The 20,026-nt window shown below is 47.7% G+C and overlaps 1 protein-coding gene across 4 annotated transcripts in view; it reads right to left on the bottom strand.

Annotated features, from left to right (window-relative positions):
• Positions 1-20,026, bottom strand: part of Ttc28 (tetratricopeptide repeat domain 28) — a 368,181-nt gene that overhangs the window by 86,259 nt on the left and 261,896 nt on the right. For all 4 annotated transcript variants that reach the window (XM_051176415.1, XM_051176416.1, XM_051176417.1 and 1 more), the window contains one exon: positions 4,389-4,896. In XM_051176415.1, the coding sequence (XP_051032372.1) occupies positions 4,389-4,896 (508 nt within the window). The remainder of the gene's footprint in view (positions 1-4,388; positions 4,897-20,026) is intronic.

Genomic DNA, 20,026 nt, shown 5'->3' with positions numbered 1-20,026 from the left:
CCATGTAAGCCAGGAAAGGGTGTCAGATTCCCCTGGAACTGGAGTTTCAGGTAGTCATGAGCCACCATGTGGGTGTGGGGAATTGAACCCAGGTCCTCCGAAGGAGCAGACAGTCTCTTAACCATGGAGCCATCTCTCCAGCCCCTTCTGTGGCCTTTTCTTTTAACGTTTGATGTAATCACTCAGTTGCTGGATTTTGGGTACCCATCCTACTGTGTTTCTCTGTCTCCTTTATACCTCCCCACCCCTGTTTTCCTCTTCTGCTTGCTTGCTTGGTAGCTGTACCTTTTTGTTTTTCTTGGAAGTCGCTCTGAAGACTTCAAGTGTTCTTCACAGTTTGGAGTTGACATTGAGCTAATACCAGACGGTTTCCTGTGAGGCCTAAGCACCTGGCAGCCTTGGAAATCCATCTCCTCCTACTGCTGCCACACCTATCACTATACCTGCTTTAGTTCTAAATACAGCGGTATATTTCTGTTTTCAGCAGTCTTTTAATCACTTAAGAGGAAAACCATGTTTTGTTTACCCATATATTTACCAGTTCTGGTGCTTTCTTTCCTAAATATCTGAGCCTCCATATGGTAACATTTTCCGTCTCTCCAAAGGGCTTCATTCAACATTTCTTATGCTTCTCTACCAGTGATGAGCTCTTTGTTGTGGCTCACCTAAAATATGCTGTTTGCCTTCGTTCCTTTTAATGTTTGTTTCTCTCACTTTGTTTTTGTTTTAACTTTTTTTAAATTTGTTTGTTTTGCTTACTTTGAGACAAGAATTTGCTCTCAAGTCCTGGGTGAGCCTTGGTCCCCTGGGTGCTGGGATTGCACACACACACATACACGGTTCACCTTTATTCTTGAAGAATAGTTTTGCTGGATACAGCATTCTAGGCTTGATGGAAAGTTTTGATCTTGCTTTTAGCACACCTTTAATCCAGCATTTGTGAACCAGAGACAGTGGCAGGTAGATCTCTATGAGTTTGAGGCCAGCCTGATCTACATACAAGTTCCAGATCAGCCAAGGCTACGTAATGAGATATTTTTCAGCGGCCCACCCTCTCCAAATGTCTCCCCAGTGTTTTTTATCCCATTTGTTTCTGATAAAGACTCAGTGTATATACCTTTTATTTTCTTTGACTGCGTCTGAGATTTCCTATAACATCAATTGAGGCAGTTGGATTACAATAGGCACAGATATGGCTTAGTTTTGAATTTTCTCTTTCAGTTTTTGAATCTGCATCTATCAGCTTATCTATCATCTATAGGTCATCTATGTACCTAACATCTATTTACCTGTCATCTATTTGTATGTCTGTCTGTCTGTCGTTTATCTGTTTTGTATATATGTCTGTGTCCTTTTATCTAACTTCCATCAAATGTAAGCAATTTTTACCTATTAATTTTTCAAATACTTTTCTTAGCCCATTCCTTTTGCTTTATACGTAGGAGACGTGGGCCACAGTTCTCTTCCTGTTTTTGATCTTCTTTCTCTCTTCATAGGTTTGGAAAGTTCTGTCAAAAGTATATTAAAACTCACTAAGTCAAGGCTGGGAGGTAGCTCAGTGGACAGTGTTAGTGTGAGGACTTGCACCCATGTAAACACGGGGTACTCACGGCAGCACATGCGAGGCAGAGACAGACAGCCAGGGAAGCCCTGGAACAAGCTGGCTTGTTGGGCCTAAAAAGGCCCGGACTCAAGGCCTAGTGGAACGTCCTGAGCCTGGCTAGAGTTTTTCGACCTGTCTTTGGCCTATCACTTCCACGTAGGTGTGACTCTGCCCAGCTGCTGCTGAGGTGGTGAATTGCAATTGGCCCTTATACCTCACCCCGCCTGAGGTCTCCACCCTCTTCCTCAGCTCTGTATAAGTGCATGCCTAATAAGAGGGTGGAGGTCTGAGTCGCCAACACTCACGGTCCGGCTCAGCCCCAGGAAGAGACCAGCTGGACCAGCCCTTCCACAGCCCATGTGCATCCACACTCATGCAAACCACATAGGACCTGCCTGCCTTCTCATACCCCTCCTCCTAGCTCTAGGGTTACAGGCTTCCATGACCATGCCAAAATTCAAGTCTGCATGCTTGCTCAGCAAACACTCGCCACTGAGCATCTCTCCAGCCCAATGTTTTTATTACTGATTTATTTTTTTCTTCATAGTGCTAGGAATTGAACCATGGGCTTTACCTATACTAGGCAAATGTTCTACCACTATGTCCTACCCCAGACCTCAAATAGTTTAAAATTAAACGAGTGGCCCAAATAAAAATCACAAATTATCTTATAAAATTATTTAAGTTCAATGAAAATGAAAACAACATATAAGTCATGTGATGGGTAAAGAACTGTTCAAAGGAAAAGCAGAACCTCTGCACAGCTGCATTGAAAAGAAGGGGCACGGTCAGTGTGTAAGGTGTAGGGTTTTTCCGCCCGCCTCCTGGTCTTGTCCCGCTACCACGCCAACCCCACAATTGGTAGCTAAAACAAGGACTTTCAGAGGAGAGGGGATAAAATTACACAAGACACAAGCAGAAACTCATGGAAGATCAAACACATGTAATCCCAAGGCACTAACAGAAGCTAAGATTGCATCTTCTTAAAAAGAAGTCAAGAAAATTTATAAATTTCTAACCAGAATGATCCAGGAAAATATCTACATATGACGAAGGGACACAACATTTCTCCCCATTCAGTAATGTGGAGACTGCATGATGTAATTTCTAGAGAAACCACTGAAAAATATGAAAAGAGGTAGATAAAACAGCAAGTAGATGAACCCTTGTAGCTCTGTGACATTTTTCCAACTGCATCTCTAGTTCTTCAAAGGCACAAGGCTTTTGGGGTGTCGACATCCCTTAAATACATTACACAGGATTAACCATACAATGAAGTGATGGGAGATGTCATTCTGTAAATATGTTTCTCTTATTGGTTAATGAATAAAGCACTGTTGGCCAATAGGAAAGCAAGATAGGCGGGACTAGGAGACTAGGAAGAGAGAGGAAGTAGGAGGTATATCCAAGATGGAAGACGGAGAGAGCAGAACACCAGTCCCTCTCTCTCTGGTAAGATGAGACCACGTGGAAATACTTAGATTAATAGAAATGGGTTAATAATTAAGACAGAGCTAGCTGATAAGAAACAAGTAACTGGCCAAAAGCATTTATATCAAATACCGAGTCTCTGTGTATTATTTGGGGCTGGTGTGGCGGTGGGACCAGACCGGTGGGAAAAACCTTACTCATAACAATGAAGAGTCAATAAATGCTAGTAATCGGTAGAGTGAATACATACAGCCAGGGACTTCCTGCTTTTGTTCTTCCAGACATGATGAACCCGGGACCCACAGGCCAAGGACAACTGTGAATGAAGCCTCAACTACAATTCGGGCCTGGGGCGGGTGTGACTCAGTGGTACAGTTCTCAAGTGTGAATTTAGTAGATGACAACATCAGGTCCTCGTGTCAAATGGCTGAAGAATCCTACAAGCCTAGACTCCCATTCTGGCCTCAAGGTCATTTTCAAAGCCACCTAAGAACCTGCAGGCCTTTACAGCATATGGCACGGTTTTACAAAGAACACAGTTAAAGGCAGCAGAGGTGGAGGGAAGGGAAGGGAAGAGAAGAGCTAATATGGCATTGGTGGGATGGAGACATCTGTGTGTGAGTTCCCTCAAGAAAAGGACTCGCTACAGCCGCAGCCAGAGGTGTCTAAAGCCCAAGCAGATACCCGTGAAGTCACCTTCCTCTCCTCTCCCCATCCAAACCTCAGGAGCGCACAAATGGCCAGGAGGCTCTGGCTAGCAATGAAGTTAACTGACACTTCCAAACATGCCCGTGTCTTCTATCCCTTTGTGGCTTCCCGTGTTTGGATACAGAGACCAGTGACTTCATCAAAGTCCCTGGCTTCCAGTTGCCCATGGGCTTTTACCAGTCTCATTAAACTGTAACTAAATACCAAACCAGCAACAAATACATCTTCCTTATGGGTCTTTCATGAAATGACTTTGCATTTATACTACAGCTATCACTGTTATTCCCAAATGCACACAATTTTGAGGGAAAAGGTAGTCCGTGAATTAATTCACCAAGTAAAGTCACCCCGGTTCTACTTTTCCCAGGCCCTTAGGTCACGCACAGCTCCCTACCACCTCTGTGCTCTTCTCTCTGGATGGGCTCAAAGGTGGGGTGTTTCGTTTCTCAACACAGTAAGGTTTTAGTTCTCAGAGCACAGGAGACATGAGGTGATTTAGGGTAGGCAGGCTCAGGGGGTATGGCTGAAGGAAAGACACAACAGGAATTCTTTCAAACAAAAACACACATTCTCCAAAAAGACAGTGGCTACTCCAACCTTTTCCAGCCTAGGCCACTGGCCCAGGGTCACAAAGGCGGGCCCTTACCTAGATTGGAGGATGCGCGGCCCTCTGCAGCCCGGTCCTTGAGGTCCTCGGCAATGCCCAGCTGCTGCTCGTGGTACTGCTTTGCCCTCTCCAAGTCCTGCATGCACCTGGCAGCATGGCCCAAGCCGGCATAGGCCCGCATCTCAATGGACTTCTCCATCAGCTCCTGTGCCAGCCCCAGCACACAGTTGTGGTAGGACATGGCCTTGTCAAAGTTCCGCCGGTAGTGGTAGGCACTGCCCAGGTTGCTGTAGGCTCGGGCCTCCTCGCGCTTGCTCCCCAGGTCCTTGGCTATCCGCAGGTGCTGCTCATGGCATTGCACGGCATTCTCAAAGTCGCCCATGGCGATGTACACAGCGCCCATGTTGCCAAGTTCCCGCGCTTCAGAAAGTTCATCTTTGGACTGCTTGGCAAGAAGAACGCACTGTTTGTGACTCGCCAGAGCATTGGGGTAGTCTCCGATGGCTGTGTACACGTGACCCAGACTGCTCAGGGCTGAGGAAGCTGCCTGGAGAGGAAAGACAAGGCAGGGAGGTAAGAACACAACAGAACACGGTTTTGGTTTGTTCCAGCAGATGAAACTTCAGAGAGTTGTCTGGAATTATCAATCCAGCTTCCTTCCAGCGGTATTTCTATCAGGAGACCACAGACCCATACAGAACTGACAAAAAACACACCCCACAGCGAGCCGCTAACAAGACAATGGCCATGCAAGCATTGGTGTGCGGAAGACTCTCTCACAGGAACAGGTGGTGTCCGTGTGGTTTCATCTGGAAGACGCAGTGAAATTCCTAACGGTCACTGTCACTACAGCGATGTTAGTGCCCACTGGCTTCTGTGATGGGAGACAATGTCGGAGGAATCTCATGACAAGCACAGGGCTCTGGAGGGCCATGGCACGGCTCTATTCCCCGAGCGTGTAGCTCTGTGCCCAGAGCGGCTCTGTGCCCCATGCATCTCTCTCCCAGAGCCAGAGGCACATGTTCCAGGGGCTGCTTTCCACCATGACTTATCCCGCTCCCATGAGTGACCTGTGGCTTAGACCTGAACTAGAATCAAAGGAGAAACTTCGGGTGGGGCCCCCGCTAACCCTCAGACCCGGGCAGCCCCCGCCTGACTGGCCACATCCCTGCTGCTGCTCAGCTGCTCACGTGGAGTCCTGGCTGCCCTGCCGGGACCCCACACACCGTCTGTATCATAGACTCTGTGCATCTTCAAGGTCCTAATGAGACTGATGGTCCAGTGCCCAGTGCGGCCCGGCGCTCCCTGGCCCGGCCCGGCAGTAGAGCACTTGCCAACAGCACATGCAGAGTCCTGAGTTCAATCCCCAGCATGGGAAAAAGAATAAAGATTTGAATTTTACAGGTCTTAGTGAAAATGACTCTAAGCCAGTAGAGCACTATGCAAAGGCACAAAACAAGCAGCAAATCAAAGGAAAAAGTCCACATGCTTTCCGGCCCCTACCAAGTGCATCGGTCTTAGACTCTAGTGCTCGGTTCTGAAGTCCTTTGTGTAGAGATATGAAAAGGGAGGCGACACTAGGCTTTCCCTTCCCTTTATTCTGACACTTGGAAGCTTGCCTCCTGCCTCTCCTTTGTCACATGCCTGCAGCCATTTGGCGTGCGCGCCCCTTTCTTCGTGCTGCTTCTGCCTCTAATAGGAACGTGTGAAACATGTGACCCGGAAGTACACAGGTCGTGTTGGTCACAGGGGCCTCCGGCTAGAGAGGAACAATGAGACCGAGCTGTCCCTGAAGAGGAGGGTCGTCCTTTCTCAGGCGAGTCCCTCTGTGCCCTTCCAGGGGCTTTTATTAATATTTCAGAGAGCTTGCTCTATTTACCCTGTGAGGTAGCGGTTCTTGCTAAAAGGGGCTGAGACCATTTACACAGTGCCTCTGCCTGGTGTGTCTGCAAAGTGAACTACATTAAGTTGCTTTTATCAACACACACACACACACACACACACACACACACACACACACACACACGTAGAAATCAGAGAGGAAACAGATACTTATAAATTGGCACTTTTGTTCTTGCCCAAGTAGTGAGGACAGATGCTGTACCAGTGGGACCCTGGCTGAGGCAGTGATGATGCCGCTAAACAGTGCTGGCCTCAGGTCCTCACTCTGAGTCTCGGGGACGGAGGGTGGGGTGCCACGGCTCTCTGTGGCTCATACGCCACCAGCACTCAACCTGGCCTGGGCAGCTTCCCTTCTCCACGTCTTCTCCACGTGGTGCTTTTTCCATCCCTCCCTCCGTGTGGCTCCTATTCCAACTAAGCCTCACTAGGGAGGCCACAGTCTAGACCACCACCTACTACAACCCGCCCTGCTTTTGGTAGGATGCATAGGTCCTTCTCTGGGAAGCCGGGCAGCTAAGGACCAGACACACTGAGCTCAGCTATTTGGGTACCCTTACACTGAGACTTGCAGCAACTGAACAGCTCTGAGCCTTGGTTTCCGGACAGACATTTCTAACTTCCACAGCAACAAGCTGGGAGCTGAGTGTTTTCAAATGTAGCCCCAAGCCCCTGTCAAATGTGTAAGCCGTAAATAATTCACTAGCTAGCTTCACGGAGCAGATCTGGTTGGAGGCAATGAGCCCTTGAACAGTGTAGCAGACAGATTTATAAGACTCAGGCAGGCACAGCACCCCAGGTGTCACTGTGCTTGGAAATTTCTGGTTTATGGCAACTCCAGATGACAGCTTGGAGATCTTGCGTGAGTCTTCATTTCTCTAAATGCCAGGAAGGCACAGGAGCTGCCTCACTACCATGCACCTCCCTCCCACGGTGCGTGGAGAACGCTGGGGCATTGGCCCTTTCCTGCCTTCCTCCCCTTCGCTCTGCAGAGCTCTCAAGCAGGTGTCCTACGCCCTCACATCTCCCGGAAAGACTCCATGATGGCAGAGCACGCATCTTAGCTTCTGAAGCCAGGGGTGGACTCGGCACGGGACAAGATGGAACAGGGTTGAGCATCAGAGTAACTTCACACGTGTTCTGTGTTTATAGATTGGTGCTAAGAACAACAGTGCACACACTTGGAAGGGCTGGGCTGGCATCCGGTCTGACCATGTCTGACAGCACCGTGGTCGTGGTGTGGTGCAATGGTATGGCGCTCTGTAAACTCACAGCCAGGATGCGTGGGTGCTGATGACCCCAAGCCACTTGAGCTGGGCTCTTACCAGGCAGCCACTGAATGGCTGAACATCTATATTCCTATCAGTTTCACAGGAAATAAAATCTAATGTTTTACAGCCCCTGGGCAAATAACGTGTGATGGTATTTACCAGCTAAGTGTGTTTGAAATTAATCATTTGTCATTGTTCGTACTCCTGGAGAGTAAGGGTGAACCTGAAATGGTTTCAGGTTATTAAGGGGGATATGAAGACCCCCCCCCAGTGGACGGGGAATCCCAGGCCCACTGCACACACACAGACACTGTGTTTGCAATGAGGCTCACGCTGCCTTTGTCTGCTGGTCTCACTGGAGTTTCCGTGCCAGGAAAACCACAGCTGCTTCCCACAGAGGACACATCTGGGGACATCTGTATTGAACACTAAAATGCACACAGAGAACATTGCTAGTAATCTATCTGAGCAGAAGAATACAATGGTTTTCTGTTTCTACAAGATAGAAATGAGCCGTGTTCTTGCCAAAGCACAGCTCCCGGCTGTAGGCTCAGGCACTGGGGCTGACCACCTCGCCACCCCGCCAAGCTTCGTGAGGCCTGGGTTAGGGCCGGACATTTCTCCACACGGCAACCCATCTTCAAGGGTTTGGGTTTCAGAAATAAAATAAGATTTAAGCCAGAACCACGCTGATGACATGACATTAAACAAGGTCCTGAGGGTGTACATGCTTCCCTCCCGTCTGGCGTGTGTTTTCCCTTACTGCGTGCGTATTTTTCATAGTGGTTATATTTTGCACTGTTACCTGAGGAATATTCAGTGTGATTGCCAATTGATTAAGTGCATGTACTTGGGGAGATGGGGACTGTATTTGCAGTTAGTAGCAGAAATATTGATTTCCCCTTTTACTACCCATGTATGATGTACTCCCTGCCAGCTCGGTGCTCATAAACCCTGGATCCTATGTTGAATACCCAAAGACCAGCCAAGGAACACAGAAACACAGACGGGCTCTGGATTCAGATATACGGTGATTCGCACGTCAGGCTGTGGGGCAAAGTGAACTACAGAACTCTAATGAGCCTGGGTTCCTCCCCTGTGAGAGCTCGGACGGCCCAGGTAAGGGCTTACAGATCCTACTCCAACAGACTCAGCTTTGGCCATTCAGAAATGTGGTAAAAGGCGACCAAGAAACAGAACACAAAATTCTGTCAGCACAACGAAAAAGACAACACAAGCAAGCGTAGTTAGACCCCTGACGGCAGGCGGCACCATACCTTCAAATGCAGAAGGCAGCGCAGTCCTCAGCTCACGGCTCTGCAAGCATCTGCCTAACAGACCGTTATTTAGGGGTAGGCTTGGTTACTTGTCCCTTTGCTGTCTATGACTAAAGAAACCTGACACATGCGTTGAAGGGAGGAAGGATTTATTTTGGCTTGAGGTCCCAGGAGATATATATATATGGCCCGAGGGAAGACAGCACAGCGAGGGCACCCTGGATCTGGAGTCAGGAAGCAGAGAGCAAACAGAAAGTGGAGTCAGACTGTCATACCTTAACGTCCATTCCCAGGGACCCACTTCTTTCTGGCAGGCTCCATTTTCTCAAGGTCTACAACCTCCCAGATGGGATCCCCGTGATCCCAGCACTTAAGTCGATGGCACAGGAGAATTAAAAGCTTGATTTCAGCCCAATCCATACAGCAAGACCTTACCTCCAAGCCACAGCAACACAGCCAAAGACTTTCAAACAGTTAATGGTTAAACTGTGGTATTTACGAGGCAGTATGAGGCTAAACTGTTTGTCTATCAAGCCACAAAAAAGGACACAGATGAAACCATAGACGTGTATATTGGTAAAAGTATCCGGCCTGAAATGTCTTCTTTCTGCATTCATCAGGACCGGGCAAGCTTCGGGGTGAAGACGTTGCAGGGGACCATGAGTGGGGAGCATTATCAGGTGGAGCATGGGGATTTTAGGGCACTGGAAGCGTTCTGCACAACACAATAGCAGATATGTGACATTTACGTTTGTAACACAGAATGAATCCTACTGTAAATGTCAACTTTAGTAAACAATACATCAACGCTGGCTCATCGTTTGTGAGGAGCAGATGGGAGGTGACTGTGGAGAACTCTATTTCCCCAATTTTCTGCTCTGAAAGAAGGCCATCAGTTGAAAAATTATTTATATGTGAATTAGAGGGAGGGGGAGCCGTGAAGATACAGAGAATAAAGCTATCAGAAACGGCACCTGCAGTGGTTCGGTACAGTGTAAGCACTAACAGAAAGCAGTTGTCAGGACCTCTCTCTTTTCCGCCTGTGTGAAGCCAGCCTCAGCTAATCAAGGTGATTGTTTCCTGGGAAACAGTAGGCGCTGGTAAGAGCACACAGTCACCACATCCTTCTCCTCTGTTGCTACAGACGGTCCCATCTAAACTGATCTGCATGTGTCTCTGTGTGCAAGAGCCCTGGCTGGTCTGTAATGAACACAGAGTGGGCACGAGAAGTCAAGCTCCGCTTTAAGGCACCGAGACAGAGGAATTGGTTGTTATTACTGCACAACCCGTCAGTCCTGACTAAGGCTCCGCGGAGCATAAAGCAGTAACTTCACTCTCCAAGAGGCATCCTCCTGAGAGTCAACTGAGAAGGCTAGCTGTCTAGTGGCACACTCATGTGCCAGACACATGCTTCTGCAGGGGAGCTTTAGTCCATTCCATAAGAAAACGACATTCGAGAAGAGGCGGCGCCCAAGTCGGTGTTAGCCAATCTTGACAGCCTTGGGTGTGTCTGGGTGCAAAGATCAACCAGGCTTCTCCAGGAACCCAGAGCTACCCAGACACTCATTTAATGAGTGTATTACAGCTTGAGCGCCTGAGCTGACAAAGCAATTCTCATCAAGAGTGGATGATGGTCAAGGGCTCCCGAAATGTTTACTCATTGACCACAAAAGACACTTGGACAAAAACTGCAGGCATCTCCTCACCCTGTCAGTGCCCGTGACACCACCAATGACAACGACAACTCCGTGGCAAAAAAAAATATATGTGTGTGTGTGTGTGTGTGTGTGTGTGTGTGTTCAGAATTCAGTGCTTCTGCAAACAGGTATGTGTGGCTTTGTTCTAAAGAGTCCATCTAGTGACACCACACATAGCCTCTTTGTGCCACTGGGAGGCTGATGGTCAGACCACAAGTTTTCCTGGTAGTAGCCAGATGGAATGCAAGAGTGTGTACACTCTGCCTGGCCTCACTGTGAGCTGACCCCAATCCCCTCATTAAGCCCGATGCTCCTTTCACATCCCATTCCTGCTTCTACAGATGCTTCTTGGCTCAAAGTACACAAATGAATGAAACACAAACAAAAGCCTTTAAAACCTGAGGGTCTAAGTGGGGAAACACTTCCTAGAGGGGTCTCGGAGGACTGTGAACCAACGGCCACAGAGAGAGGAAGCTTAACTGCACCACATAAGTGGGGAGGCATGTGAGGCTCAAAAGTCATTTCCATAGTGCCCATGTTCCGTGACTGGTGTCGGGGCTGTTCATAGCTGTGCAACCAGAGTGTCCCAAACTCTAAACCTCAGCTTGAAGGAATATTACACAATTACTGCATAAACAGTATGCAGAGTTGAATGCCTTTCTAGTGTGATACAATAGCTAGTTTGAGTCTATATTCCGGGGGCTTACGGAGTCATTAGTAACAGTTACGGGTTCTCCATGGTAACCCGGCAGCCAGAGGACTTTCATAAAAATTATTTTTATCCAAATTATATTAGGGTTGGAAGAATAATATAATGTCACAAAGATCTATTACCTAGGCACAAGAGCTTCCATCACAGGTGATGAATTATTTATAATGGCCGGCATTATACGGCAATGTTTTCAAACGGAGGATTTGTAAATGTCCTTTGCAGATGCAAATGAACAGATTAATAAGGAAACAAGCTTTCTGGTGTGAGAAGCCCGGATGACAGATTAGCTATTAAGAGCAATTTATAGGTCATAAGATACGAAAGCTGGCAAGAAACACTACCACCGTCGGCTCTAGAAATAGTAAAACTGCATCTGGTTTCCCAGGGGTTTCCTGTTGGACATTTTAATTACACCAGAAAACTGCCAGAATTTACAATGACTTCATTTTTTAGAAAACTTGATGCCCTGTGTAAACTTGGTGTAATACGTCGGCATCATCGGTGCCGTGTACCGTCAATGCCATGCCACGATGCAGCCGCTGAGAGCCGACAACTTCTGAACAGCAGAGAGAAACTTCTGGTGGCTAGTCAGCATTGCCCAGAGCACCCTAGTGAGCAGGCTACAACCTAGGAGGACCTCACAGCCTGCACTCTCTGTAGCTCTTCAGCCACACCTGGAGCTGAGGCGGCTGTTCAAGGAGAGTTGGGCGGGTAAAGCACCAGGAGATGGCCTTGTCTCAGAGGCGCTTCCCACGACAGAGCTCACTCTACCATGATGTTGTTTTAGTTCCATGCCATCACTTCCAGACACCCTGCATTTGTGGTCATTTCAGTGACTATAAAACACTGTTCCGAAGGGGGTTGGAATGTAACAGATCACCTCAGAAGGCAGCATTTACACTGAATCATAAAAGCCTGGGTTTGGCAGGATGGGATCCAAGGAGGAATGTGGAGGAAGACAGATGGAAAACACACGTGTGCATCAAGTGTCCCAGCAAGGGACAGCTTGTGTGCAGATGCTAGAGGATAACTTTTAAATTGGGTGGAAAAAGGACCCTTGAGGACCCAGAGAGATGTTTTGGAATTAAACAACTGAGAACTTGGACTCCCATCCGGAAAGGGATGTTACTGCACCCTCCCACTAGACAGGCCAGGGTGTAGTGGTTGCTGAGGCCCTCTGACACACACAGCTTCCGGATGTTCAGGAGCTAAGATGGTAACCTCAGTTCTCTGTTGTGTCACTCAGTCTAGCAGATCATCTCATCCTCTTCCCCTGTGTGGAATGGCGGTTCCAATCCCAGCTTCCAGCAGGAGAGGCAAGTGGGTTTTAGAGCTGAAGGCGGCTTTGTGTTCATACATCACCCAGGCTACTGGCTTCAAGCGTCACCTAACCACGTAGCCCTACTAACTTCAACATGGCATCTGAGCGACAGAAGGCACAGCCTTTGACGCACACCTCTATGGTCCCAGCTATTTAGGAGGGCAATGTGCCAAGACTGCCACCTCAAAATAGAGCCACGTGAGGCACCACTGCTCAGGCAGAGTTCTCCTTCCCACGGGGCGCTTCAGAGTACTCTGAAAAACACCTGCCGAGGGAAGCCTCGATGCCCTTAGATGTGGGTAGAGTGCCCCACCGTGGTTAGCAGTGCCTCCTCCCAGCCACGCACCCCAAGTCTCCATGGCCTTCACTGACAGACTCTTCCATGACCTACACACACTCCTCCAGCAACCAATCACAAGCTGGTCTCTTCCACTTCCTCATCATTCGGCAGCCGCTGCACTCAGCAGCCCCAACAAGCTCAGCATCTGTGGCCAGCCCCGGGAAAGTTTTTATTTAGTGATTTTTATTTCAATGCTGACCATTTATACACTAAGTCCATCTAGAGTTAATTCCTGTCCACTTCATTTTTAATGATGAGTTTAAAATGCATTGTTTCATTCTCCGAATTCCTCAGGGCTAGTCAGTGTCAAATGCAAAGGTAAACGTCGGCACTCTCAATCAAGCTTTTTAAACCACTGCTGATTCTGTCAGCTTAGTCATCTAGGATGGGCGTCCATCAGTGTGCTTCCTAGCTCCCAGCCTTGTCCCTGCAGGACTCATTCCCCTACAAAGCTCACTCTAGTTCCTTACATACGAGGTAGGGGAAGGACAGCCACTTCAGGGGACAATGATGACCACACATTTAAAGAGTTTGGAACTGTGCCTGGCACACAGGGTGTGTTCCATTACTGTGAATTGTTATGTGCACTAAACACCGATAAAAATGACATTTGTCATCATCCCTTTGGCACAGGAATTATTTGGCATACAAGCACATACATTCATCTTTTTGAATCTCCAGAGAAATAATATACTGTACAAAGGTCTGAAAGTTGAACACGTATATGTCCAATAAAGGAAAATTAAAATTTTAGTTTAGATTCTAAACTTGTTTTATTTTAGCTTACCATAAAATGTGTATAATATCATTAAACAGGTTATATTTGTTAGATAAATTTTCTATCATAAAAAGGGTCTATCTCTCTCTCTCTCTCTTATTCTCTCTCTCTCTCTCTGAGGCAGGGTCTCACTCTGTAGACCTAGCTGGCCTAAAAGTCACTAGTATTTTTAATTTAACAGTGTAAAAAATGGGGCATGGCAAAGGAGGCCTCCCATGAAACGGAGTGGAATGAGGCATCAAAGCCATGGACCGTGTGTCTCTATGAGGGTGTACAAAGACACCACCCATCCTCCTCGGTAAGAATGCCACCATAATCAGTTCTGCCACACCAGCAACCTCCAACTCCACTTCTCAAGCAGAAGTCAGCCCATGCTTGCATTCCCCGTGGCTAGAAGCAGCTGCTCTGTTTGGGCAGGACTCGCGGCCTCTCGTTACTCTCCTTGCTCTTCTGGCTGCTGCTCCTCACCCAGCTGGTTGCACTCCTGTTAAATCTTTGAAATCTACTCCCTTTGGCCTTTGTTTAGTGCATGTGAGCATGCAATGATCAGAGAATACAGTTACCACAGCAGCCTTGCCGGTGTTAATGTAGTGACAGACAGTACTCCTTTTCTTATACTAGTTCCTAAGTAGCAGAGCCTGAGAGTGTGAGAGCTATGCAGACTACGCTTCAGAAATGGGGGATGTCACCGATTACAAGAACTTTTCAATGTGCAGCAGGAAAGAGGGCAGGAGGGTGAAATTAAACAAGCACGCACAGTCATCCTCCTTACCGAATGAGGCCCATCCTGACCCAGACAGGAAAACATGCAGGAAAGCTTGCCCCTTGGGGCCAGCAAGCGATAGAACTTCAGGTGTCCCATTGTGATTGTCTCAGATCTCCACAGGGCTCATCACAAGGTAGAAATGTTTAGCCCCACTTTTCAAGAAGAAGAAAAGCATTAATTAACGGGTACAAAGTGAAATAACTAAGAAAAGACAAGGCAAGGGTCTAAAGTCAAGACCTGTTGGCAAACTACCCCACACAAGGGACAAGCAGAGTGAAGTGCTTAGAGTGGCTTAGCAGACAGGTATTCACACTGTATCACAGACTGGACACAGACTCGAGAGTTTTATTAAGGTGGAGACTTCTATAGCACCACCTACAATAATCCTACTGCATGGTTTCAGAGCAACTTAATCCCTCGGCCTAGATGATATAAAAATTACATTTGGAAGTCTTCCCGGTCAGTTGGCCTGTCCACAGGCATGAACTGAGATGAGATGCACATTATCACCATCACCATTATCATCACCATCATCATCATCATCACCATCATCATCATCATCACCATCATCATCATCATCACCATCATCATCATCATCACCATCATCATCATCATCACCATCATCATCATCATCACCATCATCATCATCATCACCATCATCATCATCATCACCATCATCATCATCATCACCATCATCATCATCACCATCATCATCATCACCATCATCATCATCATCACCATCATCATCATCATCACCATCATCATCATCATTACCGGTTTCTCTGTGTGATAGCCCTGGCTGTCCTGGAACTCACTCTGTAGACCAGGCTGGCCTCCAACTCAGATCTGCGTGCCTCTACCTCCCTGGGATTGAAGGTGTGCACCATCACCGACAGGCTTGAGATGCACATTTGTGTAGTGTTCTCTGTAGTGTTATATACAGATGTGGAGCATGTCTGGTGTAGTAGTCTTTGCATGTCATCTACAGATGTTGAGCATGTCTGATCCAGGCCTGGCCCACACACCTCATGTGCCTGACAGCTCCCAGAAAGCTGCCCCAGTCCAGTCACCGAATCACAGCCACAGCTGTAACTCCATGGAGGGGCGTCCACAGATGGCTTCCAACCAGCATCCCAGGCAATGAATTCAAGAGTACTTATGTGCAGCTTGACAAGGGTGAGCTCTTAGGGTTCCACAGAACTGGGTCAGCTCCTACAATGGCAGGGTCCACTTCAGAAGGTTCCACTCAATGTACCACAGTATTAAACAGGCACTGTGAGAAAACACAATTTTATGGACGCCTCGGGGGTCTCCTTCTGAAACACTCTTAAAGGGAGTTGGGTATCTTGCTCTGGGTCAGTGAAGGGAAAAGGGGAGGCAATGGCTGGACAGGAAGGGGTGAGGCCAGGTGGGAGGGAGGGAAGTGACTGACAGCTTCCATCCATCCGGGTGAATGGGTGCAGCCCTGCTCCACTCCAGCTCCCAAGACAGGAACACATCTCCTGCCATGAGTCTGTACTGGGTCATCCTGATCACACCCAGGGTGTATTTTACCTCATTTATAGTTCAGAAGAAGGGGAGGGAGGGAGAGAGGGAGGAAAGAGGGATGGAGGGAGGAATTGAGGGGAAATGGGCGGGTGATAAGCACCTGGCCGCAGGGATGTGCTAAGCGAGTAGGAGTGCTAATATGAGGACAGCTGGGCTGTGAGCATGGCAGAGTCACGTAATCGCCCATGTCTCGGAGGGAACAAAATAAAGGCTGGAAAAGGAAGGACCCATGGGGGCAGGGGGGCTGCCGCAAATGTGAAGATGTGGGAACTGCGACTTCGTGTATAAGGAACAGAGTCTTGGTTGTATTTACAGGATTCTCTGAAGGAAAAAAAATCTTTATATCTATTTATTTTATGTGCACGAGTGATTTGCCTGCATGAATGCACGTGTACTTTGTGCATGTCTGGTGTCCACAGAGGTCGGGAGGACACACTGACTCCCCTGCAACCAGAGTTATGGATAATTGTAAGCTACTGAGAACTGGACCTGGGTCTTTTTGCAGGAATCACATGTGCTCTTAACTGAGGAGGCATCTTTCCAGTCCTTAAATACTTAAAACAACAACAAAACACAAAGCAAACAAATAAAAAACAACCCTTCGATTATTTTTAAACCTAATTTTTTGTTTGATTAACTTAAATTTACTAAACTAACAACTAAAGGGAAGAGACATCCATGTCTACCCTGTATGCTAGTTTCTTTCTTTAATAATAAAAAAAAGATTTATTTTGTATTTTGTCTGTGTGAGCGTGTGTGTGTCTTGGAGGTTTGTTCATGTGTGAAAACAGTGCCCACGGAATCCAGGAGGTGAACTTACAGGCAGGTGTGAGTCACCCAACATGGATACTTGGGTGCTGGATAATGAACTTGGGTTCCCTGCTGAGCTGTATGTGCTCCTAATCACTGAGCCATCTCTCCAGGACCAAAGTCTCCCTCGCAGAGTATGCAAGTGGGCTATAATTCCCCTGGTATGCTTCGTGAGATGAACAGTAGCCCTCAGACTCCTCACAAGTACCATCAGAGAGAACCAGAATGAATGGGACATTTAACACATGATGGGTACTTGAGAGAAATTCATCGATTAAGTCAGCTGGGGTATGTCACGGACGTACTTCAAGGGCTTGGAGTAAGAGTGTGGGAGATGTAGTCACCACTGGATTCTTAATTCTCTGCATAACAATGCCCGCTTCGATCTAAAAGTAGCCCACTCCGCGAATGCCGGCTGCTTTCAGGGATTGGCCGCTGCCCTGGCAGTCTAGGCTGACGCACTGCTCCCATTGGTGGGGACTCTTCACATCAGCCTGCTGCCGTGGCAAAGTCGAGGCTGGCATGGTGGTAGACCTGCCTTACATGGGGGCTCTATTTTAGTGTGTTGAGGACCCCACCCCCATTCCCACGGTGACCGCTTTGAGTCCACAATCCTTTCATGAATGAGTACATGTTCTCTCCCACATCCTTGTCAGCATTCTGCCCGGGATGAGACAGAATCGCAAAGCAGTTTTGCTTTGCTCACCCTGATGACAAGGATGTTGAACACTTTTAAAAGATAGTCACTGGCCGTTTGAACTTTCTTTTGAGATGTGTTTGGCGCCTTGGGCCACGTACTGACTGTCAAATTGAAGTTGTGCTCTCTTGGTTTTTTGATGTTTAGTTTTTGCAGGTTTTATTATTATTATTATTACATCTGGATATCAAGCTTCTATGTGAGGTACAGCTGGCAAAGACCCATCTCCCCGCCCTATTCTCCAGCTGTCTGTTCACTCTGCTGCTAGGTTCCTTTTCTGTGCAGACATTTTTAAGTTCATGGAGCCCCATCCATAGACTCTTCCTGTGTTGTGTCTTATCCAGGGGACCCTTGCCTTCGCCTGTATCTTGAAATACATCCCCTGTGCTTTCCTCTGCAGATTCAGTTTTTACATTAAGACCTTTGGTCAATTTACACTGGTTTTTGTTCAGGGTGGAAGATGTGGATCAGAGCACGGTTGTCAAGGGAAGGCAAGGCTTTCCTTCCCCAGCACTGTCCAGTTGGGGTTCCCACCTCACCACCAGCCGGATGCCACAGGCCCGTTCCCTTAACACACACCCCATCCCTCCTCTCGGGCACGACTCACCCTCTGGCTATACTTTCAAAGAGAACATTTATTTACTTAGTGTGTGTGGTATATGTGTGTGAGAGCACCTGTATACCACAGTGTGAAGAAGCAGAGGGAAACTTTCTGGGTTCTGTTCTATCATGTGGGTTCTAGGAATCAAACTCAGGTTTGGGGTTACAAGCACCTTTACCTGCTGAGCCATACCATCAGCCCTGGGCTGGATCGTGTTTAAATATGGGTTTATTTGTTTCAGATAATGCCGAAAGCTTCTTTAAGAGTACTTGCTGTAAGACTCATAAAGAAGCTGGGCATTAGTGCTGCACACCTTTAAACCCTAGCACTTGGGAGGCAGAGACAAATGGATCACTGTGAGTTCAAGGTCAGCCTGGTCTACAGAGTGAGTTCCAGGACAGGTTCTAAGGCTACACCGAGAAACCCTGTCCTCGAAAAACAAAACAAACAAGAGAATCATGAAGAAAGAAAGTACTACTCATTAAATGAAAATAAAAACTTGTTTAGAAACCAGACAGCTGTTAAAATGATGTCAGGAAGACAAAAAGCTACCACGTGTAAAGCACCAGGAACATGCAATTCAGCAAAGATATTTTTCAAACCCCCAAATATGGAAAAATTCAGAAGAGAAAATAAGATAGTACTCCGCATTTCGAATACCAAAGTGTACAGAAGAATTCTGAGCAGTGCTTAGGCACACGGGTGCGGTGGCTCAAATACACTCCAGGGAGCCCGCGAAGCCTCAAAGCCACTTGACAGAACAAACCCAAAGTCCTGGAAATGTGCTTGGGATGGTTTTCTTCCTAGAGCTGATGTTTTGGACAGGGGATTCTTGGCTGCAGAGCTGTGTCCTGTGCCTCCCCCTACACCACCACCACCAAACCCCCCCCCCCTTGTGTCATATCGCCAAAAATGTCCCCTAGGGAAATCTCAGTGTTTCCCAGGTGACAACTGTCATGAAGGGGGATTGTTATAGGAGACTGTCATGACAGTATTTCCCTGTCTTTAAAAGAAAAATTATTCTTTTCTCACACAATACAGCCTGATTGTAACCCCGCTGCCTCCAGGCCTCCCATTACCTCCCTCTCCATCCTCTTCCTCATAGCCACTGCTCCTCCATTTGCCTTCAGAAAGCAGCACACTTCTTGGGGACATCGACCAGACAAGGCGGAACAAGATGCAGTAAGACCACACACAAGCCCTCACACGCAGGCTGGGCAAGGCGTCCCAGTAGGATGGAAAGCGTCCGATCATAAACCTTCAGCCCACATCCATCCTGCCCGTGAAGATATGCTGGGCCAATGGTGGCTCAGAGCTTGTGAGAGTGGCCAACCAATGACTGTCTTGGCGACTACGGGGAAATGACGGAGCTGTCAGATGATGGCAGTACAGCCACACTGTGAGACCCGCACACATTCACTTAAGACACTGCATTCAACGCTGGCTGATACGAGCACCAGAATTTCACCTGCAGTGCGTTTTGGCTCTTGCTCATGAGAAAGTCCAGGGAGGTGCGAGACTCACAGGGCTGAGTGGAGGGAAGGTGGTACCCGACCACACAAAGCAGCCAATCCTGACCGTCAGTACTGACCCAGCGGGAAATGCACAGGCCATCACAAACGGAGGTTTGTTCACAGTCAGGCCCAGACCAGAAGAAAACATCCATACTCTCTATGTGCTGTGTGAAACTGGGTCACCGCCACAGACAGAGGCAAAATGGGCAGGGAGTGCATGAGTGACGTTCAGCTGAGAAAAACGGTCTTTGTAAACCACTGGAGACTTATCATGATGTTAAGTACATGCACACCCTGCACTTGCAGTCTGTGTGGTGTGTGTGTGTGTGTGTGTGTGGTGTGTGTTAATGTGTGTGAGTGTGGTATGTGTGTGTGTATGTGAGTGTGTGGTATGTGTGTGTGTGATGTGTGTGTTAGTGTGAGTGTGTGGTGTATGTGTATGTGGT

This window comes from Phodopus roborovskii, unplaced genomic scaffold, assembly GCF_943737965.1.
Source record: "Phodopus roborovskii unplaced genomic scaffold, PHOROB, whole genome shotgun sequence".
Lineage (NCBI taxonomy): Eukaryota > Metazoa > Chordata > Mammalia > Rodentia > Cricetidae > Phodopus > Phodopus roborovskii.
The sequence above is the reverse complement of the archived record's forward strand: the minus strand, read 5'-3'. Positions and strand labels throughout refer to the sequence as shown.